We start from the raw sequence: 25,592 nt of genomic DNA on the forward strand, positions 1-25,592 counted from the left end.
TTGTGTAATTCTGGCTTGACCGGTCGGTGATAGGGTCTCCAAATCACAATGAAAATCAAATATCTAAATGACAATAATAGAAATTGCATTTCACAATGAATGGAGAAGAAAAAAAAAAAAAAAAAAAAAAAGAAAAGGATAAATTTGTAGGGCTAACAGGGATTATTATTAGGCCACGCATGAATAATAATAAACACTACTTGGTTTTTGATGAGAGAAGATATTACAGTGAAACATTAAAAACAATTTGCATGAGAAATGTAGTTCCTATTATTTTTTGTTTTTTTTTTGTTTTCCATTTTTTTTCTTTTTTTTCTTTTTCTTCATTTTTTTCTTTTCCTTTATAATTTATATTTGCACGTAAGCTGTTGTATTGACACAAAACAAAACAAAAAAAAAAAAAACGTAACAGAGTAAAAATAAATTAGACATTGAATCAATAATAATAAATGTGCCTATTTTACGCATTTAAAGACTTTGTACGATGATACACTACCTACGTTTGTTTGTTTGTTTTTTTTTAATCTTTTTCTTTTCTCTCTCTTTCTCTTTCTCTCTCTCTCTCTTTCTTTCTCTCTCTTTCTCTCGGAGTTACATTACAGCATTTACAATTAATTATTTGTTGTATGTAGGTTTATGTACTTCTCTTCACTTTTTTTTTTTGTTAACTAGCAACTAATATATATTTTCATTTTCATTTTCATAGTCATAGTCATTTTCATTTTCATTTCATTTGACGAAGCGATTTTTGTTGGGAAGTACAAAATAAAAAAAACTGTATATATATATATATATATTAAAGAGGAGACGCGGTACACGATGAAAAATATTTTCCGACGAACAATGTGTAAAACATGAAAGATAATTAATTTAATAATAAATGTATATTATATAAGGTTTACCTTTTTCTTTTTTCTTTTTCTCTTTTTTTTTTTGTTCTTTTTTTTCTTTTCCCAACTAGTTCATGAAAATATGAGCAAGTATGATTACTCAATGTTTAATCATCTATTTATTTATTTATTTATTTTTTTTATTTATTAATTGCTATTATTTGTTTATTATTATCATTAATTTTATTATTATTATTATTATTTTTTATTATTATCGTTATTATCACTATTACTATTTGTATTATTTTATTATCAATATTATCATTATCGTTATTATTATTATTATTATTAATTATTATTATTAATATTATTATTATTAATATTATTATTATTATTATATTATTATGCAATCGTAAGAAATTTTAAAAACGATCCCACGTTTTCACGGTGGCCACAGTGGGAGCACAGCTCCGAATAAATCTTATGCATTGTAATCTCTATTTAATCATTTATATTTATAAGCAATGAATATTTTGGTACAATTAAATTTTTTTTATTATTATTATTATTATTATTATTTTTATCTTTTATTATTGTATATAATTGTCCTTCATATCCTTTATTTTTTCCTTTTTTTTTTTTTTTTTTTGTTATCATTAACTCCTTTTTTTCTCTTCTTCTTCTTCTTCCTCTTCTTCTTCTCTTTTATTTAGGAAAAAAACGAAAAAAAAATGAACAGAAAAAAAAAATAAAACAAAGAATCGTACTTCTTCCTCTTCTTCTTCTTCTTCTTCTTTTGTTTTGTTTAACTTTTATCTTTTTTTTTTTTTGGTGGATTGATTTCTCCCTCTCCTTCTACTCTCCTCACACTTCCTCCACCGATTCCTCATTGATATATATATATATATCATTTTTGGATATGCCGTTATTATGCATACACCATTTTCTTTCTTTTTTTAAACTATCCTTTCTTTCGTGAAAAAAGTTAGTTTCTCCAATTATAATTTTGTTTAATTGCTGCGCGTGTTTGCTTGCATGCGTGCATGTGCATGCAATCGGCGTAAACAACAACAACAACAACAACGTCGGTGTGAATCTTCGGTAGCGCATGAAGTTTCGTTTATGCATGTACTCTTCTTTTTCTTCTTCTTCTTCTTCTTCTTCTTCTTCTTCTTCTTCTTCTTAAAACACGCGTTTGTTTGTTTATTTATTTATTTATTTAATGTATTTTTTTCTCTCTTTTTTTTTTTTTTTTTAAATTGTCGCTTTTGGTATATTCTTGTAGTATGTACGAGTGCGTAATGTTTTTTTTTTTTTCTTTTATTATCAATATTACTATATTTTTATTAATATATTGTATTATGTATATATGTAGTATATACATATATATATATATGTATATATATATTTATATACACACATATATATATATATATTTATATATATATATATATATTTACCTAATTTATTACGTTTTGTTATATTTATCATCATTAATACGAATATATAATACATTTTCAAACAATACCCTCCCCTCCCCTCCCGCTGGCTCCGTCGGAGGTGAGGATCATAGTAAAATTCAGAGAGTCAGTCACAGGTAAACGAGACACTAACCATTTTAATAATAGTTCGAAGCGTGATGTTGTGTCACGTGTTTGAATGAAAAGAATAAGGAAATATTAAAATCAAAGAAAAGAAAGTTAAGTAAAGAAAAATAAAGAAGGTTCGGGGGGTGGGGAAGGGGGAGGGGGAGAGATAATGATGAGACGTGAATTGGGTTACTACGGGGGTTGTTGAGAAACAAGGTTGTTTATAAAACGATACTGCTGCATTCATTTCAAATTTACATCCCGATCGTCCCCTCCCACTGAGCACAGCTGAAAATCTTAGTTTTAAGAAAAGGGACACACTACTTAACATCCTCGTATTATGTGCTGACACTGAGAGTACATTATACAACTTAAATGATTGCTGATTTTCATCCAAAGAAAAAAAAAAAAATGAAAAAAAAATGAACAAAATAAACATTAATGTACACAGAATAAAATTATTCAAAATTATCATCATCATTATCATCATCATCATCATCATCATTATCATTATCATCAATCATTATCATTATTAGTAAACAATACAATTTTTTTTCTCTGCCACCTTTCTTCTTCTTCTTCTTCTTCTTCTTCTTTTCTTTCCTACTTCTGATCCTATTATTCTTTCTCTCTTCTCCTCTTCTTTCTTTCTTCCTTTTATTTATTTATTTTTTAATGTTTTTTTTTTTTTTTTTTGTTGTTGTTACGAACTCCATTTTGTCTTCCGAGTACAACTCTAACGAAAGAAATTGTATTTTACGTCAGAAATACCATAGTAAGATATTTGTGTTTTTTCTTTCACTTTTTTTTCTTTCTCTCTTTGTCTCTCTCTCTCTCTTTCTTTCTTGATCTTGATCTTCCTTTTCTCTTTCTGTCTCTTTCTTTCTAACAACGATAATTTCTTGCTTGTAGTGTATGGACAATCGACGTAAACTAAAGACTAATAATTGGGCAGCGTAATAGTGTATGTTCACCTGTAATATAAAAAAAATACTTTGTAAAAATTTATATTAATAAACGGTATTTACGTATTAACGCAAACCGCAGCAAAAATTTCGCTAATGTGCGAATAAAGAGCAATCTTGTTGTTCGCATACAACAACTTTGTTGTTTGCACACAGCAACCGTCAGGGTCTTGTCAGGGTCTTGTCAGGGTCTTGTCAGGGTTTCGTCAGGGTTTCGTCAGGGTTTCGTCAGGGTTTTGTCAGGGTTATGGCGACAACAATTTTTATTCTATGATTTGTCGCAACAATTTAAGGTGTTGATTGGCGCATTTGCGGAATTTTGCTGCAATGGCGTTAATACGTAATTACCTAATAAACTTTTTGCTTTACATTTATAAAGATAATATAAATTTGATAAAAGATTCTAAAAAAAAAAATTATTATGTTATTCTAAAAAGTAATATAAACATACGTACTAGCTCAGGGGCGGTTTCGCGTCGCAGGTGCAGGAACAGAATTGTTGGATGTTTCTGTTAGTGTACCACCACGTCGTTCTATTTCGAGTTCGTTTAATTTTTTCCATAATTCTTCTCTCTCTTTCTCCTTTCTCTTTTCCCTATTAAATAAATATATAGATAATAGTAAAATGTATATAGTGTTAATTAAAGTATAAAAAGATACCATTAACCCTTTCACTACGGGCGACTTAGTGCTCGAGTAAAATCGACAGCGGCCGCGTTTATGCTTTACAGCAAGCCGAGTTGGTTTGATGGTGTTTATTGAAAAAAAAAAAAAGAAACACTCAACAAATTAAAATGTTTATAACATTTAAACATATAATAACTTTTTATTAAACTTCATTTGAAGTAACTCTAATCGTTCGTCATATGTATTATACAATGTACAATTGCGCGGCGTCATTTTATGCACAGCGACTATAGCCGCCCATAGTATGTGAGTAGCATTTTATGTACAGCGATTTCAGTCGTCCGTAGTACGTCAATAGCATTTTATGGAGAACGACTATAGTCGCCCGTAGTGGCGAAAGGGTTAATTTTCTTACCTTTGCCTTTCAGACTTATAGCTGGCAGTAAGTTCATCAAATTGCTTGCTGTTCATTTCCATAAACGTTTTGAGTACATTATAAACAAGTGCTACAATTGTCTGATTCCAATGTTCCTTGCTAATTTTATACAACGCGGGAAACATAATCGCCATTATTACATGATTGTTTTCTTCTATCAACGACATTATATACTCATTATTCCAGAAATACAATGCTCTCTCTGCGACCTATGTATCCAATATACATAACATACATACGTACATATTCAATTAATTACGTCAAACAATATTCATTATATTCCGATTATTATTATTCAAACATATTTCCTAAATTAAAAGACAAATTACCTGGAAATGCGGCGAGGATACGCAACGTGCGATTTGCCTAAACAAAGGCTCTTGGATTTTAACAAATTGGCTAGGTTCTATGACATCAAGTATTTCCTCAATCTCACCAAGGAACATTACCTCCTTCTGGCTGCACGTCTTAGGCCAGAATTTAAGGAGGCCTCGTACAACTGGTTCCGTTAAGGTTGCGTCTTTCTCCAAAAATTGTACAACGCAATATGCTAACTGTGGATGATAGAGCGATAAACACTTCACTTTGTGTAATGGTAATAACACCTATATATCACAAAGAAATCACTTGTTAGAAGTTGAAGACATTTTTAATATAAATCATACGATCAAATATTTTCTAAAGACAATTTACTTTAAATTAATATTGTAATATTACAATGAAACTGTACCTTTATCAAGAACTGTTTGTGCTCTACCTTTAAAGGTAGAGCAAATCCATTAATGATGCTACCCAAAATTTCTAGAAGTTCACCAACTCCATTAAAGTGTTCCGTCTCATAGACAAACCTACAAAGAGAAACTAATTTTAACGGGTTTTTAATTTGAATAAATAAACAGTTATCCAATTATTAATCCTTTACATTTTATAAGTATTAGATAAAAAGTAAATATATATATATATATATTTAAATAATACCTTTAATCTATTAAGTTTCGTGTATGTATATAACACGTGAAATATTCTAAATAAAATATATAGGTTATATAAAAAGAATCAAAAAGTACCTCAGAAAAATGTTGTTAATTTGTTTGCGTATAAACGCTCGAAGACCGAGGAACTTGCCATAAATACGATGCAAAACGGTCTTAAGAAAATCTCTTTCCCTAGGATCTTCCGAGTCGAATAATTCCAATAACTGTAATTATAAAATATGATTTAAATCGTTGTATATTTTTCTACAAACTTTATTTAATATCTTCATATAGAAAAAAAAAGTGAGTCCAGTAATTAAGAAAATTAACTTGTTTTTCTTTTTATACCAGTATTGAATTAATTCAAACAAAGCGTTAGACCTTAAATTATTTATCAACCAATCAAATTAACAAAATACTTCTTTGAAGATAAACAAAAACAAAAACAAAAAGAAATATATAGATAATTATTGTATATAGTAAAATTATGAAACTTTATTTATTACATTAATTTCATATATACGATTCTCACTTGTAAAACAAATTTTTGGTCAATGACTTTCTTGCCAATGGTAGGTTGGAAGTCTGAAGACTCAAGAAAGCGAAGAAAGAATTCATAAACCAACTGAAGGTGGGGCCAGCTCGCCTCCAGTGTTGGATCATCTTCCTCCGGATCAAAATCTGGATTTTCACTAGGTGGCAACGTACGGAAAAGGTTCGCTGATATCTAAAAAAAAAGAACAAAATTATGATCATATTAAATAATAAATAAATTCAATTGAAATCTAATAATAATAATAATAATAATGATATAAATACCATCTTGATAATTTCTGGGTAAACAGGTTCGGTAAGAACGCCCCGTCCAGCTGTGATGTATTCCACCAATTCGTTGAGGGTACTGCGTTTAATTTCTTTCCCCTTGAGATCCGCCATTGGGTCCATAAAATCGAACGCCACACAGCATTGTCGAAGTTTTCTAATAAACAAATCTTCTTGCTCCGACGGCGTAACATCTGTAAAACAAATTACAGATCTGTTATAGCAGCACAAACACAATGTGTTTCATAATAATTATTACAAAATACATTTATATTTATAATACAATAATAATGTTACAAATATGTATCCAATAATAATAATAATAATAATCAAAATGGGAACTAAATAAATCAAATTGGATAACATTTTCTATATTACAATTATTAATATTATAAAATTAAATGACAGAGAGAGAGAGAGAGAGAGAAATTATGTTCTTCTTCAAATTATCGAATTAGTGAATGATTGTAAATAAAGTTCATGACCGAGTTAGTTTACTTTTAAGTACATAATGTATTGAGGTTGATCAATCATTCTCAGATTTCCTTTTGCAAGAACGTGTGTCATTGTTGTGTTTCAATGAAGAACAGTATACATGTAGATACGTGAGAACACGTTCGTACGTTCTGACCATTCATTAGTACTACCATTATGTCGTTACCGGTATTAATCGTGCGATACGTTATCTACCAGTTGCAAGAATCAAATATGAAAATGATATCATGAACCGTTACATGATATCGTTAATGGCTACTTAAAATATATTTTTCTTTTTTTTTACTATTTCAACTAATAAACAATATATATAAATATAACACACATTTTAATATATATATATATATCATCAATTTATATATTTTCTAATTATAAAAAGGGGTTGGATGTTTCAGTAAAATGTTTCAACTAAGATGATAATTTAACACTAGATATACCACCATTTTCTACCACACTAGTCAAAATGACTGGTGTATACAAAAAAAAAAAAAAAAGTGCTTTTTGAGGCTTCCAGTCTTTATTTACTCTTAAAAAAATAACAAAAAATGTTTAACAATAATAATTATTAATAGATATTTTTAAATAACAAAACGCTTAATTATTTACAGAAATCAAATGTTACATGAGGTAGAAATTTTGAATTAAAATGGCTTCCGACTAGTCAAAATGACTGATCTGATTTATCTAGTGTTAAGTGATCTTATATTTAACTAATGCACCCTGTATAATTATATATTAAAGTTATAATTAGTAAAATATAGAATAAAATGAATTTTAATAATCATTGATCGTTGATAGAATATAAAACAATATGTCCTCGTAATTGCACAAAGGGTATTCCCCCTACTTCTCTGACTTTTTATTTCTAAAATAGAGAAATTAGAACACAGCTATCAAGACCTTTCATCTAAAGATTATCAAATGGATCAACGTGACTGATAATGTGAACAATAATAGTTTATGTAGATGCTTGAAAAAAAAAAAAGAAAAAAAAAAAAGAAAAAACAACAACATAGGAATAAATCTGTTAATAAGTACTTCAAACATTTTTAATTCATTGTGTTTATAATATTTTGTGTGTGTGTGTGTGTGTTTAAAAACATGATATTTGTTAATTTTTGTAATTAGTATTACAATAAGCTGTGTTGTTTGATAAAAAGGGATTACAACATAATCCCGGATGAAGTTTAAATCTTAAAAGTTGTCTCATATAGAGAAACTAGGAAAACGACTGAAGGATCATTATCTTTTATATTTAAAGTTAACACTTATACAGACACATTTGTAGTGAGTAGTAGTAGTCGACTTTTAGCCCTCAGGGAATGAATATAAAATAAAGGTAAATAGAAAGAAGTGGGAATACGTGTTACCAAGAAAAATCAAGTTTGTATTTCTTTTTTCCACCCCCCTCAGTTGTTCACAAGTTTTATATAAATATTTTTTCTCCGAGCTTTTATTTTCTTTTTGTTTTATTTTGATTATTATCTTTTATACTATCTATATATATATATGTATTCAAGTGTCATAAAAAATTAACATAATCGTTAAAACTTATAAATTACTGAATCATTTCTTTTTTGCAAATTATGTTATTTTGAAGAATGTAATATTTGGCGCGAAAATATTGAACGAATTTGAATGAGTCAAAAGAGAACTAGAAAAAGAAAAGAATAAAATAAAAAAAGATAATTATAGGGTTAAATGTGATCATTAAAAATGTATAATAACAATATCATCTTCTTTAAATTAATTAATTATACAAACTTATAATAATTTCAAATTAATTAGTTTCTCTTTTGATTAAAAGGTAACGCATAGAATAATATGTTTGTTTCTTGTAAAAAAAATTAATAACTTTGAGTTTATACATTTTAGATAATACAAAAAAAGAAATAATATGCAATATGAATAATAATAAAATAAAGATTAACCCTTTCGCTACTATGGGCCACTATAATGGTCGTCCATAAAATGCCGCGTATTTTACATACGACTAACATATGCAGTTATAGTACATCAAATATATCCCATTATGGACGTGTAATTTTAGTGTTTTGTTTTTTTTTTTCAATTAAACATTGTTAATATCAACAACAATATTATTCAAAAATAAAGTGCAGTTTTGATATTGCACGTATTAGCAGTTTGTAGCAAAAGGGTTAAAAACAAATGGTACACCACACCTTTGTGTTTAAATTCTAGTGACATTTGAGCAGAAACTAACAAAAAGTAATCATATTAAATTTTGTTGTTTACCGACCGGAAATGCGTTTGCGAGGGATCCATTGATATTTATATGCGCACGCATAATCCTTCCTATTTTTTATCGATCGATTGATTCTTCATACCTGAACGTGTGGTACACGTTGAAAATACGAATTTTTTTTTTTTTTACACTGTCAGCATATATACATTAAAAAAAGAAAAGAGAGAAAAATATTCAAATCGATTTCTTTACACAATACTGGCAAATCGAAGCGTTCGTCCGAAGAAAGAAAAAAAGAAAGAAAGAAAGCAAAAAAAAGAAAATAAAATTCGTACGGTGGTGCCCTCTCGTCGATAAAAATGTTACTATTCATAACGGTTTCAAGCCGCGGGTTTTATTGAATTCCTCCAACCTGGTCATTTTCTCACAGATAACACCATGCAAATTTTTGATGCTATATATAAATATACCATTCGTAAAATGTTTTAACGTATTTTTTTTTTTTTATTTCCTTTTTTTTTTTTTTTTTTTTTTTTTTATCAACGAAAACATCAAAATAATATTTATTTCTCTAGAGAGAATTCGAAAATAAAAAAAAAATAAAAAAAGAACAAGAAAGAGAAATAAAAGGGGAAACATTGAATTTATTTAGCAAAAGTTTGTTTCCTTTTTTTTTTTTTCAAAATTCATGATAATTATAATCAACGACACATTAATTTGCGTTTAATATTGTAGAACAAATCATACGTTCTACTACGTGTTCATTTTTTTTTTTTTTTTTTTTTTATGGAAATGAACGATTTTTCGTATAAATTATATGTTTTTTTTTTTTTTTAAAATCATTTTTTACTATTCATCTTTGAATATCTTCTTTTACATTAATAACATTAATTTTACTTGCTCTCTTTCTTTTTTTTTTTTTTTTACTTTCTTCATAGTAATTACACGTTATCAACGACTACCTCCTACATTTTAAGTAATGTACGGAAAACCCTAATTTATTTTCCCTCGGATAAGAAGAGTTAAAGCGTCAGAGGATTTTCAATTACCTATAATCCGTGTTAAAATGACCGAAGAGAGATAGATACCTACTTCTCATTGGCAGATTTTACTCGACTTTCTGTGGAAGCCATTTTTTTTCATTCTTAACAACTTCTACAATATGTTCTTTTATTATCACAATGAAAAAAAAAAATACAAAATACGTCGTATGAATTTTTGTTAGATTTTATGATTTAGAAAAATTCTAATTAAATTAATTGAATCAATTTAGAAATGTAGAAAAAATCATTTACATACATGATTCTTGTATGATTCAATAATATAATGAGAAAATATATTTAACAATTTTTAAATATATAACTCGTAGGTTTAATAACAAAAAAGGGAACAGAGAGAAAAAAAAAGCAGATGTCGTCTTCAATGTAGAAAAGGTTACGGATAATGGCATTCGATATATGTTGGTATGATACGCATATATGCAAATATATATATTTTATATATATATATGAGATGGCTTTGTAAGTAAAACAAGCGTTACGAAAGACCCTTTCAACCATTGTATAGTAATATATACGGTCATGGTCTTTTCTATCTTTATCTATTATTATCATTATCATTATTATCATTATCATTATCATTATCATTATCACTATCACTAGCACTTGATGAAATGATATTTTTCCATTATCACGTGAAGATATTTCCTATCTTCAGATTACGAACATTGTCGTAAATATTTTGAAAGACGCGCGAGTTAAAATGGCGTCGTGGCGGGTAACGATTTAAATTTGAATATTAAATTCAAATTACGTCAATATTTAGCAACCCTTTAAAATAACACGAAATAATTAATTATAAAACAATTCTAACGTTATAAAATTAATTTCCAAAATAATAATAATAATAACGATTTAAGTTTATAAATAATAATAAACAACAATAATTTAATACAATATAATTAAATTATTTACTATGAAATGTCATTGAAAAAGTATTTCATTTTTAGTTAACGAACGAAATCAAATATATCGAAACACCCGATAGAAATGAAATTACTTATTCATGAAAATGAGGAGGATATCTTTAAATTAAATTTACTTTAATTAATAATAGAATTGACAGTTTGTTATGTGCACATAACTTAACCTACAATTAAAAATTATATCGTAACGAGGAACGTTTAAAACAAAAGAATCAAAAAAAAAAAAGAAAAGAAGAAGAAAGAAAATCATTTAGGTTACATTAACTTCGGCAACGAAGGAAGAAGAAGATATGCGATGTACCTCTTTAATAATTCCCTTTGTAACGAACTCATAATGCCCCGCGGTTATGACACCGCCATATTGCGCGTTCCATGCGATCGTCTTTTCTCGAACAGTTGGACACAAACAGAAGAATGTTGAAAGTATTTTTCCATAAATTCATAAGAACAACAAATTACGAGAAATATTAGAGAATACTATTTTTTGTCCACAAATGTCGTCTGTTAAATAAAAAAAAAAAAAAAAAAAACATTCATTTGTAATTTGTAACAAAATTTTCAATTGCATACAACATTGGTCGGTCTCAAAGATTGTAAACAATATCGAATATATTTTTCCTCGTTTATATAATTGATCTTTTAGATTAACTTCTTGATTGATAAAATAGAAAATAAAATGATCACGAAGTTTAAAAGAACACACACACACACAAACAAACACATATATATAGATAATAGATTCTGGTGAGATTGAACTAACTTTGTTTTCGATCCGTTGGTGGTGTCATCTACGAATGAATAAATTAAATTATCCGGAAAATATATTTGACTAGTGTAGTACACACGTGAGTTGTTGTGTGTTATTGTCGTTAACAATCGGTGATCGTTTAAAAAGAGAGTGGGGTGGGGGGGGGGTGAGGTTAGGAGAAGTATTAATATAAATCATTTTTGATTATAAAAAAATACGATCGTTGAATTAAAATATTAAATTTAACCGTGTCTCGTTTCTATCATTAATTATTTATAATATTACGTCTTTTGTTTTCTTCCTTGATCATTTTTGTTGTTGTTCTATTTCTTTTTTTTTTTTATCATAACCTTAAATAGATTTAACACATAACCAAATTATTTTTACATTTTGATACTTCGTCCATCTTCTTATCTTTCTTTTTTTTTCTTTCTTTCTTTCTTTCTCTCTATCTCCTATTTTTTTCTCTTTCTTTCTCTATTGACGATTGCACTTGAAGAAGAACGATCGGCATTGCACGAACCTAATGCGCCGAAGATGATGAAACTCTAAATATGTTTTTTGGACCAGTTACAAACAAGCTCCCCATTCCGGGCACGATGTCAACTTTCGTGGTACTGAAGGTACTGACGTAGAACAACTTCACAAAAAAAAAAAAAAAAAATTAATTTACACATGTCGTGTAAAATGCATGCAAGAAAACACAGATACATTGATTTGTGTTGTGTTTGATTGATTTATCATGAAACGATTTAAAGTTTATAATAATTTCAATAATTTATAATTGAAATGAGATAATCATTATATTGGGTTCAACTTGACAAAATTATTGTATTATTTTTTTTTTTTTATTATTTAACAAAAATTATGAATGCTTTGTTAATGTGATCTCTTGATAATTTTGAAATCGAATATTTACGCTTAATGTGATTAACAAATGTTGCTAATATAAATGTCATAAGTTCAAGGAATTTAACGTTTAAATAATTTCAATGTTCTTATTGACCCAATTTTTAAAGTTAAACTCGATTATTCAAGAATAATTTATCGACGATCGATGATGATGATGATGATGATGATGATATCACCGTCTCGAATAATAATCAAACGATTTGTTAATTAGATAAACTCGTATTTTGAATTATAAAAATAAATGGTCAAAAGTCATGTAATTATTTATTCTTATTGTTGTTGTTTTTTTTCTTTTTTTCTTTTTTTTTTTTTTTTTTTTTTTGAAGAAGAAGAAGAAACATCGACAAAATTTGAATGTTCATTATTCCATTTAAATAAAAATAAAATAAAATGTATTTTGATATTAGGAATCATTTGACTACCGTTGTATATCAACAGTTTAATCGTAATATATGTGTGCCAGATAATTATGATAACGAATTAATCGTAAGATAAAATCTTCATTATAAGATAATTATATTATTAATTACAAAATTAAATGATACAAATCAATTTCATTCGAATACTACGAATTAATCTCTATAACCTATCATTAATTATTATTAATATATTAAGGGAATTGAGAAGTAATGGTGGTTACTACGTATGTCAAATTATTTCTAATATTTGAAATCACAAACATTGATTGATGATTTTTATCGTTACGATATTACAAAATTTTACATACCATATAGAAAAAGGTTGATGATAACGTGATTAATTAACTTAATTATTGATTAATAATAATAACAACTTTTGTTTGAATTTTGAGGTTAAAAAGCGACATTACTTTACGGTTAACCTAATGATTACAACAAACTTGACTAAAATAATGAAAAATATAAAAAAAGCTGAGAAGGTCGGTAAACGAGAAAATTGGTAGTCATCGTGGTTGTATTTGTGGTTGTATGGTTGTATAGTTTGTGAACAATTCCAAAAATAGAGTTTATGCGCTGGCTCGGTTGGTTGTCGCTCGTTTCCGAGTTACGTGCACGATTATCTTCTATCGTGTGTACGTATTTATAATTTCATTCATAACGTACGACGTTTAACTTTCACAAACCTCCTCCCTCCTCCTCCTCCTCCTCCTCTTCTCATATCGGTGTGTTGTTAGGACAGTATTAAAAACCGCATCATCGTAGCATTACCAACATTTGTTCTTGCATGAGTGTGCACGTATGCATAAATTATTGTTTGTGTTTTATAACATTATTAATATTTTCTTAATATATATATATATATATATAAATTACGTGTCACGTTGTTTGTCCGCAATGGACTCCTAAACTACTGAACCGATTTTAATCAAATTTTATACACTGTGTGCAGTTTCATCCAACTTGAAAGATAGGATAGTTTATATCTCAATTGATAATCGCAATATTATTTTATTGCGAATTATTTGTTTATTAATTAATTAGAGTCATGATTATCTCTGTTAGTTCGATAAGATTCTAACAGATGGCGGTATAAGGTAATTCGTTGTATTTTAATATAATTTTATTTTGCAACGAAATTGTGAACGATTAATTTGTTCTAATTTAAGTTGATTGTTTGTCATAAAAAACAAACAAATAAGATAAAATAAAACAAAAGTAAGATGAAAAATATAAAAAGAAATAAAAAAGAAACTGTAGCTTTCCATAGATGTTGGAATAAAAACTTGAAGGGGGGATGAAGGGTGGCACGAAGATAACCCAAAGGAAGGTGTGTTTGTATGTGTGTATTAGTGTGTGTGTATCTTCAGCTCGACTGACTAATGGACCAACCAGCAGAAGAAACATTTTTTACATCTTCCACAAACGAAGTTGACCCTTTGAACTTCCGATATGCATACATGCATTTGAGAAAAGATGTAATTTAATCTTCATTTTTTGACGAAATTTTTTAAAAAACCATCGTGAGATTTCCATTTGAAAAAAATTCACACAAATATCAAATTTATTTATCTTTCTATCTAAAAAAAAAAAAAACAATCAATTATCTTTTTAAATAATCTTTCATTTGAATTTATTGATTATAATCTATGATATTCTAAGAATCGTATTGTTTTGTTTAACACAATGTTGCATTCACATACAACTAAGTTTTTATTACATTAATTTATTTATAAAATAATTAATTACTTTAAAAAACAAAAAGAGAAAGATACAGGTAAGTCCAGTGCCATCTGTTGGCCATAGATTTTGATGAATGCGCGAAACATTTGAACATAACCTAACATTTATCTATAATCTAACGCATGGCACAGCTAGTATATACATATATATATAGAAAAATTATAATACATATTTTTTTTATAAATAAATTATTAAAAATATAATATGACTGTTTACGTTTATGTCAAAATTATTAAAACAAGAGATATAGAAAACAGCAAAAGTAAGAAAGTAATTAAAACAATGCTGATAGTAAAAATCTCCATTTTCTTAAGTGCTACAAAACTCTTAAATGTAAATATAAAAACACACATATATATATATACTTGTCCCTGAGGTCGATTTATGGTTTGATTCATGGACAGAGAACAAAAACGTACTACGCGTAAATTTCTTGTTCGTACAAGAGAAACTCAACTAATAAAAACAAAGATTAAAATAAAAAGAAGAAAAAAAGGGACTATGAAAAAAAAAAAAAGAAGAAAAAAAGAGATAGACAGATAAAGGGGTATAAGTGGTAGCGGTGGTAAAAGGGGAAAGAAAAGTGAGTAAAAAAAGGGAGGGGGTGGAGGGAAAGAGAGAGAGAGAGAGAGGGAGAGGGAAAGTAAGAGAAAACGGATCGAAGTGGTGCAAGTAGAAAAGGAATGGATGTAGTCGGACGAGACCACGGGATTTGGTGTGCTACGTGTGGAGGATAGAGAAAAGGGAGGAAGGAGAGAGAGAGAGGGTGAGTGAAGGTGGGAACCAACTCCCCGACAAACCCCCAGAGAAGGGATGGATGGCGGTGGGAGTATTGATCCGGAATGCCGGCGACTGCCCTTCCGGAACATGCTCTTCTCTTCTCTGCTACTACTCCTTTACCTTTCTTGCTTTCTCTGTCATCATCATCCCTTCCTTCCTTCTCTCCTTGTTTTCTATCTATTCTTTCCTTTTTTATCCCACTATCATTCTTTTGCATTCCCCACCCCACCTCCACTCCACCCCACCCCCTCTCCTCTCTTAACGGCAAACACCATTTAATCGCGTTTGCTCAACCCTATAAGTTATCGAACTTTTTACTGGAAATGTATTCATACTATTTCATTCTTATCCAATCAAAAACCTACCATTGATATAAACTCCAATCTGATTGGTCGAGAAATCGATCTTGTACTACTAAGGTCGTTGATCGAATGTTTAATATGAAATATACAACCTGATCCGATAATAATAATATATATATATATATATATAATCGTATGTGTGATTTTAATGATTATAAGAAAACTTTCAATTTAATTTTTTAATGTTAACAAATCAATTTTATATTCTTCAATAAATTATTATTATTATTAATATAATTAATATTCTATTTTATTCTTACATTTTGGGTTATCTTTTCTATTTAGGAAAAAAGGTAGGAATCGTTAACAAAATGTCTAAATAAAAATTTAAATCATGACATTGTTAAAATATACCTATCCTATAATTGATTTATAGTTATTCAAAAATTTGTATTAAGCAAAAAAAAAAAATTCAAAACTAACCTAAAACAAAAACAAAATTTAAATATATATACGTAAATGTGTAAAGATTGTAAAAGAATATGCGCAGACGCGGTTTACGTATATTCAAAGGTAAATGAAAAAAAAAACAAAAAGAAAAGAAAGAAAAGAAATGAAAAGGTAAGAAAGTTTGTGACATGTATGTATATTCGTTATGTAATTCTCATTAGCAGCACGAGCCACACAAGGTAAGACGAAACTGTTTTTTCTCCTGTCTCTACGATCATATAAACAGGAAGGTCGACGTTCTGACGGTTTTATTACGTGAACGTCATCGTATGTATTATGATTTTTAATGTTGAATGATGAATAGTTTTTTTTAACACCCTGTATATAACTCGTGTATAATAATTATAGATAGAATGCATTAGAGTATTAAAATAATTGTTAATTAATCAAGATAAATGTGTAATGTTGTTAAAAACCATCTAGTATATGATCGGAGTACCGTCACCCTCGAAATTCACCTTCAGACTGGCACGTTGTCCTCTGTTAAAATTCTTTTATTTAATGTTGTCTATAATGACTTTCCGAACACTGCGCATGTGCATAAAGACAATAATTCACCTAATTAATAGAATTTAAGATTATAACGTTCAGATTTTATTATTTTTTGGATTCTAATATAATTATTTTGACGCTCATGCGCAGTGGTGACTACGTGGGTCAAATTTTACTGTAATGTATAGTAAAATGTATTAGAGTGTTAAAATAATTGTTAATTAATCGAAATAAATGTGTAATGTTGTTAAAAACCACCTAGTATATGATCGGAGTACCGTCACCCTCGAAATTCACCTTCAGACTGGCACGTTGTCCTCTGTTAAAATTCTTTTATTTAATGTTGTCTATAATGACTTTCCGAACACTGCGCATGTGCATAAAGACAATAATTCACCTAATTAATAGAATTTAAGATTATAACGTTCAGATTTTAGTATTTTTTGGATTCTAATGTAATTATTTTGACGCTCATGCGTAGTGGTGACTACGTGGGTCAAATTTTACTGTAATGTATAGTAAAATGTATTAGAGTGTTAAAATAATTGTTAATTAATTTAAATAAATGTGTATTACAATTTAAAATTACTGTATATATGTTTGGGGATTTTTCTTCCTTGAAATTTACTTTCGAACTAGCAACGTTTATCATTTATCAAAATCCTTTTATTAAAATATTGTTTATATGATTTTCCAAATGTTACATGCATGTGCAGAAATGCTAAAAAAAAATAGGTTATTATCCTAATTTCTATTTATTATATATAATATTCCCGTTATACATTTATATATATATATAACATATACATATACATGTGTATATGTATATGTTGTATGAACCACCTTTGGATCAATCGCAAGTCCACTCACACCGTGTGTGTGATGCACTTGCTGCTGCTGCACCTCAGCTGCATTTCGATCTTTTCTTTAACAAGGTATTCTAGTTTCCAAGCTTACAAAACTCCTTTCTTTTATCTTTTTCTTTCTATTGTATTCCACATTTCTCATCTGTTTTTATTTGAATGTAAAAATATTACTCATCTATAATTAAATGTAACTTTGAAATTACAAACATACTCTTTTCTCGTGTGTATAAAAGTATTATTATTTTTTTTTTTTTTTGTAAATCCCTAGTTTCTCTCTTTGTTTATTAACAAAGGTAATTATAAATTTATAATATACATTAATTCAATTTACATTATCTTTCTCTCTCTCTCTCTCTCTCTCTCTTTTTTTCTCTATAAATTAAAACATAAAATTAACAATAATAATTTATGTTTACATTCGATGTCAAAACATCTTATTAAATGCAAATGCTAGTATATAACGCGGATATGTATGTTTACATTATCTAAGATAGATAAAGAAAGAAAGATAAAGAGTGTGTATGTGAGAAAAAGAGAGAGAGAGAGAGAGAGAAAGAGAGAAAAAAGAAATGTTTATTTTTGTTGAACAACATTTATCGATCGGTTAAAATGAGACGAGCGTTCGAAAAGGACACACACACGAGATATCCCTGAGAGTTGCTGCTGCTGCTGGTCTGGATGACGTTACCGTTAATGAGCACAAGGAAAAGAAAAGAAACAAACAAAACCTAGAAGGGAGAAGAAAAAAAAGAAGAAAAGAAAGAAAAAGAGAAAGAAAGAAAGAAAGAAAGAAAGAGAGAGAGAGAGAGGAATAAAGAAAAGAAAATAAGGGTTGACAAAGTGTTCACGCAATTGTTTTCTTTCTCTCGTTGGCTATCATTCAAAGAAAAAAATAATCCCCTAAATACGTATATATATATATATATATATATATAGTAATACTATTAGTGACCCTAGTATTATTATAGAAAAAGGGATTAAATCAAAGGAGTACCAACTATAGGATTTTATTTGAATAAAATGCAATTCAACGATGAAACATGAAATTGTATTATCGTTGACTTAATTACAATATATATATATTATATTATATTGAGTTGTTCAGAAAGTAATTGCGTTTTTCTTTAGTGAAAATAAAGACCATTTTTTCTTAGTGATTAACACGTTCACGCCAGCGCGTACCACCGGTGGCCCGCACTAGACCGTCTCATTGGGCGGCTTGTACCACCGGTGGCCCGCACTAGACTGTCTCATCGGGCGGCTTGTACCACCGGTGGCCCACGTTTGACTGTCCCATCGGGCGGCGCGTACCACCGGTGGTCTATCTTGGTCCAGATTTGAACAAGCAAAAATCACGCGCCGCCAGATGAAGCGCATCTTAGATTTGAGTGCCGTCCCACAGCGCAGACACTGAAAATCGGCGCCGGCGTCAACGTATTAAACCTAAGCCTTTCAAGTGGACATAATTAGTTGAATTTGATGAATTTAACTTCTCTCGTATCACACGTGTTATTATTTGCCGATTTGCATCAATTAATGTCTTTATTATGTCAGAAACAAATGAAATAACTTTCCGAACGGAAAAGTAATGGCCGTTTACTACGCATGTCAAATGTTACTACTAATGTCAAATTATTCTATGAAATATTTTAATCACAAAAATTGATCGATGATTTTGATCGTTATGATGTTAAATATTTTGCATTAAATAAATGAACAAAAAAAGGTTGTTAATAACGTGATTAATTAATTAATTAATTAATTAATTAATTAATTTAATTATTGATTAATAATAATAAAAAAAACTCTCTCTTATTTGAAAAATTAATTCGTTTGAATTTTGAGGTTAAAATAAGCGAGACATTACTTTTCGATACATCTAATAATATAAAATAATAAAATTAGATAATAAATAAATAAATAAATAAATAAATAAATAAATAAATGAAGGTATAAATATTTGACATATAAAAATCAAAGAATAAAGAAAAAACAAAACAAAAAAACAAAACAAAAAAAAATGGTTGGCTGTATAAACGAGGTAAAAAAATAAAAAGAAGAGTATTGGCTTGGCTTTTACAAATGAAAAAAAAAAAAAAAGAAAAAAAGAAGAAAAAAAAAAGAGAGAAGCAGAAACACGTTCGATAGGAACGAAAGAAAGGTAGGAGAAATATATGTGTTTTTTTCCCTTTTTTTTTTATTTCACCCCAACCACCACTAACCAACCCCCAACCCCAACCTCAACCACCTTCTCTTTATCTTTTTTTTTTTGTTTCTTCGCGCCTGTACGCTTTTCGAACGTCACATCCAAGATCTCGTTTCGACCTACATTTGCTATCTTTTCTCTCTCTCTCTCTCTCTCTCTCTCTCTCTCTCTCTCTCTCTTATAACGAACAATCGTTAAAAAAAATAAATAAAAAAAAAATGCGTCGGCGACGACGACGACGACGACGACGACGACGATGACGACGACGAACTTTCATGGCAAAGAAGGGAGAAGAGTAAACCCAAACCCGATTAACTTCGAGTAAACAGATTTTACACGGGACACACCGATGGCACGCGTCGTCTACCACCGTAAATATCTCATCGATCGTTTTAAAACCACCCCACCACCACCACCACCACCATCATCATTACCATCACCATACCATCACTCCCTTCCCATCTAAACTCCTCACGTTTATTATTGACTAATGTTTTTAATAACGGGGGAGGTTATTAAAGTTTTAATGGAAAGTCGTCAAACGAATAAATTCATTTGATATGGAGAAGGTATAATAAAATTATTATTTTTTTTCTTTTTTCTTATTGTGCTAATCATTTTCTCTCTCTCTCTCTCTCTTTCTCTCTATTAATTTTTTTTTTATATTGATTTATGATAATAAATTATGACTTTATGAAAAGAAATACTTTTCTTTTTTTTTTTTAATGGAACTAGAGTAATTGTTTCAATTTTTTATGTAGGGTAATGTTTAGAACAAATTTAGTAATTCTGGTGTGACACAATATTTTGTTCAACTATAGAAAAATTATTTTATATATATATAGTATACTATAATATACTATTTATAAGTATAATATAGTATAGTAATATAGTAATATAATATAATATAGTATATTGTAGTATACTATAATATATTATTATAAATAATAATATAAATAATGATATACTATATAACATATACTATATTATAATAATAATATTATTAATTTATATAAATATAAATATATAATATATATTATATTATTATATATTATATTCTAATTATATTAATATATTATGTTATTAAAGTTCTGTTTGTTCAAACAAAACAAACTTGAATTGACAACTAAATAATTGCAAATTTTTCAAGGATTTTTCAAATCATTGATGAAATTAGTTTCATCCAATATTATTTTCAATATAATTAGATTACAATGTAATCTAATGTAAAGTTTATACATTTATAAAAAAAAAAAACAGAATATTAAAAAATTCTTTGAAAATGATGAAATAATAGCAATGATATTATATCGGTTGTCGATAAAATAAATGTTAACACATTTTTTCATATATATATATAAATATGCAAATGTAAGTTATAAAATGAAGAAATAGTTCCAAGTAAAGAATACTAAACGATCATTCTCTCATGATATTCGTATGTATACACGCGTGCACAGGATATTTCAATAGAAATAGAAAAATTGCATTTATTGCATAAACTCGTTGTTTCTTTCTCACACCCATCACACCACCCATCACCCACTTTTCTTCTATCTTTATCGAAATATTTGTTTATTTAAATTTCATAGAAAATGTAATATTTCATTTTTCAACAAAATTCTAATAGTTACATCAAAACTTATTCTTTGATGTTATATATATATATATATATATATATATATATATATATATGTGTATGCATGATAAGATAATTTCAGAAGGAAAAAATAAAAAAGAAAAATAAATAAATAGATAAAAATGTATCTACAAGAAGAAATAGAAAAATAGATAAAAACATAAAAAAAAAAAACAAAATAGTCAGCTGAAAGGAAGTTGGAAGAGCAATGACGTCACATATAATGCAACACAATGACGCATCGTTACGAAAGCAAAGAAGACGACGTTATGATCTACGTTTTCTCCATGTTTATATTTTCTTTTTATTTGCAACGCACAATTTAAATGCCTATACATACACACACACAAATATTATATATATATATATATATATATATATATATATATATATATATATATATATATATATATGGAATGTATATACCGATATTATTATAATGGTTATAATTATATTATATAACTGTATTTTTATATATACCATTTATATTTTATTGGTATATATAATATACCATTATTATATAATTATATATACATATATAATATATTAATATACTATGTATAATATAATAAAATACCACACAAATATAATTATATAATAATGGTATATTATATATAAATATATAATAATATAATATTAATAATATCTATATATATATATATATAATATAATTATATAAATATAATAATACAATAATAAATTATTAAACAAATATTTATTTAAATTTATTATTTTATATTTTTTAATAATATTTATATTATTTTTAAAAAATTATTATTATCAAAAATATAAAATATATATATACCAATATCAATAATACCAATACCAATATAATATTATTATTATATATATACACCAAACCAATAATATATATTGCAATATATATATGATATATACAGTATATTGTTGATATGCTATAATCATATCATTTTGTTTATAGAGGTGTGTACTGAGTTGAAAGGATTGCTATACACATACACATACACATACACTAAGAATGAGAGAGAGAGAGAGAGAGAGAGAATGAAGCTAGAGAAATCGATACCACCCTGTACAGGTTTAACTTGATAGACTAACGTAAGCCTAGAGAGATATACGCGGTGTACAAAAGGAAAGGAAAGTCTTAGGTGAAGGAGAAAGAGTCAGTACGGTGACCTATGAGTCATTGTCGAGGTCACACTATTATCGTTCAAGTGTTCAACGTACTTGACAAAATCGTTTCTCTCTCTTTCTCTCTCTCTCTCACACATTTACATTGTAACAAGATTTTCATCATCTTTGTTCTTCATTTTCAATGATGAAATGCAATTATCTTTTTTTTTTTTTTTTTTTTTCTTTCAAATTTATGACAATCAATTTTTGAAATAATACAAAGTTTTCTTTTTTTTATATTAACTTATCAAATAAAAGATTAGTATCTTTTTATTAAATAAACATTTCAAATGAAACCCTTTTCGATATTTAATGACAACCATAATAATCATTCAACATTGTAATACAGTGTATACTAATGATGATTAATATATTATTACAAGAATATTGTCATTTTTATTATTATTATTATTATAAAAGATGCATTTAATTATACGATACTTTATCTCAAATTATGATATACATTTAAGATAAAGATAAAAAGAAAGAGTAATTACTTTCCACCAATATTTGAAATTAAAACGACTGAACTTAATTACCATCTGCTTGCTTGTTCTTTTTGTAGTTTGTTTTTTTTTCTTTTTCTTTTTCTTTTTCTTTCTGATGAAGGTGATATTAAACGTCATAATTATTCTGATACAGTTGAAGTAAAGTAATGAAAAAAAAAAAGAAAAACAATAAACAAAGTTAGTATAAAAAAATATTTAAAATTACAACACCAATCAAGATACAAGTTCTTACAATATCTTTCATTTGATATCATAAACTAGACTTGGGTTAATGCAACGCCCATTATCACCCACCCATCAACACCATCACCATAACCATCACTGTCGTCGTCATTTATTTAATTCACGTAGTCTCTCTCTCTCTCCCTCTCTCTCTCTCTCTCGTTTCTATGCTTTTCCCCAAGTAAAAAAACCTCACCGGGTTTTCTCTTTACGTTCGTTTAATAGCTGTACTACCAACCCCCCCCCTCCTCCTCCTCCTCCCAATCTCAAACGTATGAGAGAAACAAGTTTTACGATGATTTCTTCTTCCTCTCTCGTTTCTTCATCATTCTTCCTATAGTAGTTGGTACTTCGTTATTATTCATAACGACTGATGTGAACATTTTTGTCTCTCTTGATACTAAACTCGAATAAAATATTATTTACAATAGAGTATCGAGAATGTATGACACATCAAACAACGTTAATGGATTAAAATGATACAAGTTATATATATATATATATATATATATATATATATATATATATATATATATATAAATGTAGATTTCCTATTTCTAACCTCTAATCTCCAAAAGTACTACTTTATTAATATATATTAATTTAATATATATAAAAATAATATATATAATTGTAGATTACGTTTGTTCCTAACCTAACCTCTAATCTCCAAAAGTACTACTTTATTAATATATATTAATTTAATATATATTAAAATAATATATATAATTGTAGATTACGTTTGTTCCTAACCTAACCTCTAATCTCCAAAAGTACTACTTTATTAATATATATTAATTTAATATAGATTAAAATAATATATATATATAAATGTAGATTACGTTTGTTCCTAACCTAACCTCTAGTCTCCAAAAGTACTACTTTATTAATTGTTTTATTTGACACAATGTTGCATTCGTATACAACTAGGTTTTTATTATATTAATTTATTTATAAAATAAATAATTAATTGAAAACAAAAAAAGAAAAAGATACAGGTAAGTCCAGTGCTATCTGTTGGTCATCGATTTTGGTGAGGGCGCGAAATATTTGAACATAACCTAACCTTTATCTATACAACGTCATATTTTGGCTCACATAAGCCACAATAACACGTGACGGGGCACAGACGAGTATATATATATATTATTTTTATAATAAATAAATATAATATATATATATATATATATATATATTTCTTCAAGCACACATACTTCAAATATTATATAAGAGTATATAAAAACGTAAATGTTACTTGTCTTCAAATTGTTTCTTCATTTTAAATAGAAATTTCAACAAAACAGATAATTTATATATTTAAATTTTAATTAATCAAAAATTAATTAATTATCTAATTAGTTAATAAAAAAAGAGAGAGAGAGAGGGAGGGAGAGAGAGAACTAACGACGATAGTTAAATGTAATTGTAAGTAGCTCTTGGTAAAGTTTAAAATTGCAGTGTCATCCTTCTCTCCTGCATTGCGATGATCTTGACAATGACCGTGGCGATCAATGACGTCATCGATTAGTGTAGTACCACATATACACATATATACATACACATATACACACACACAAGTTCTGCGCGACTGAGAAAGTCAGAGCTAAACGACGAACGCGAAGGGTTCTCCATTTTTCCCCCTCCCTTCTTTTTCTACTTCTTCTCTTCTATTACCATCCCATATCCACAGAGAATTCTCTGTGAATGAGACTTTTACATTTCCCACGCGCATACATATACATACATACACACACACACACATACAATTCATTATTGCGAATTCTTAAAGATAGAAGAAAGAGAGAGAGAGAGAGAGAGAGAGAGAGAAATTAAGTTTCTTTTAAAATAAAATTTAAAAAATAAAACGCGCGTGGGCGTTGTTTTGTAAGATGGAAAATGTTCGCTGGAAAATAAAATAAAGAAATCGTTTGTGGAAAAAGAAAAAAGAAAAAAGAAAAAATGAACTGTTAAAATAAAAGAGTGAAATAACACGTCGGTTGATTTTTTGAAAAATTAAAATTTTCTACAATTAAAATTAAATTAAATTAAATTAAATTAAATTTAATTTAATTGGATTTATCTAAATTTATTTCGTAAATATTATATTAAAGTTAATATTTTTTTTTTGTACAAAATATATAATTCGATAAAAAATAAATAAATAATG

General features: G+C 27.7%; 1 protein-coding gene and 1 long non-coding RNA gene across 5 annotated transcripts in view; both read right to left on the minus strand.

Moving 5' to 3' along the window:
• Positions 1 to 1,324: 1,324 nt before the first annotated feature.
• The window catches only part of wdb (serine/threonine-protein phosphatase regulatory subunit widerborst), a 33,137-nt gene continuing 8,869 nt past the window's right edge, over positions 1,325 to 25,592 (minus strand). For all 4 annotated transcript variants that reach the window (XM_089170314.1, XM_089170313.1, XM_089170312.1 and 1 more), the window contains exons 3-10: positions 6,241 to 6,437; positions 5,954 to 6,148; positions 5,515 to 5,645; positions 5,178 to 5,295; positions 4,777 to 5,052; positions 4,427 to 4,656; positions 3,840 to 3,979; positions 1,325 to 3,393 (exon numbers count right to left, since the gene is read on the minus strand). In XM_089170314.1, the coding sequence (XP_089026440.1) occupies positions 3,844 to 3,979; positions 4,427 to 4,656; positions 4,777 to 5,052; positions 5,178 to 5,295; positions 5,515 to 5,645; positions 5,954 to 6,148; positions 6,241 to 6,437 (1,283 nt within the window). In that variant the 3' untranslated portion in view covers positions 1,325 to 3,393; positions 3,840 to 3,843. The remainder of the gene's footprint in view (positions 3,394 to 3,839; positions 3,980 to 4,426; positions 4,657 to 4,776; positions 5,053 to 5,177; positions 5,296 to 5,514; positions 5,646 to 5,953; positions 6,149 to 6,240; positions 6,438 to 25,592) is intronic.
• LOC149033155 (uncharacterized) lies at positions 11,892 to 16,178 on the minus strand. The gene is made up of 2 exons (XR_016175950.1): positions 13,316 to 16,178; positions 11,892 to 12,316 (listed from the first exon to the last, which is right to left on the minus strand). It is a non-coding gene; the product is annotated as an uncharacterized LOC149033155 (long non-coding RNA).

This window comes from Polistes dominula, unplaced genomic scaffold (assembly GCF_049000335.1).
Source record: "Polistes dominula isolate Pdom_NZ unplaced genomic scaffold, Pdom_raw_medaka contig_15, whole genome shotgun sequence".
In the NCBI taxonomy this organism is placed as follows: Eukaryota; Metazoa; Arthropoda; class Insecta; order Hymenoptera; family Vespidae; genus Polistes; species Polistes dominula.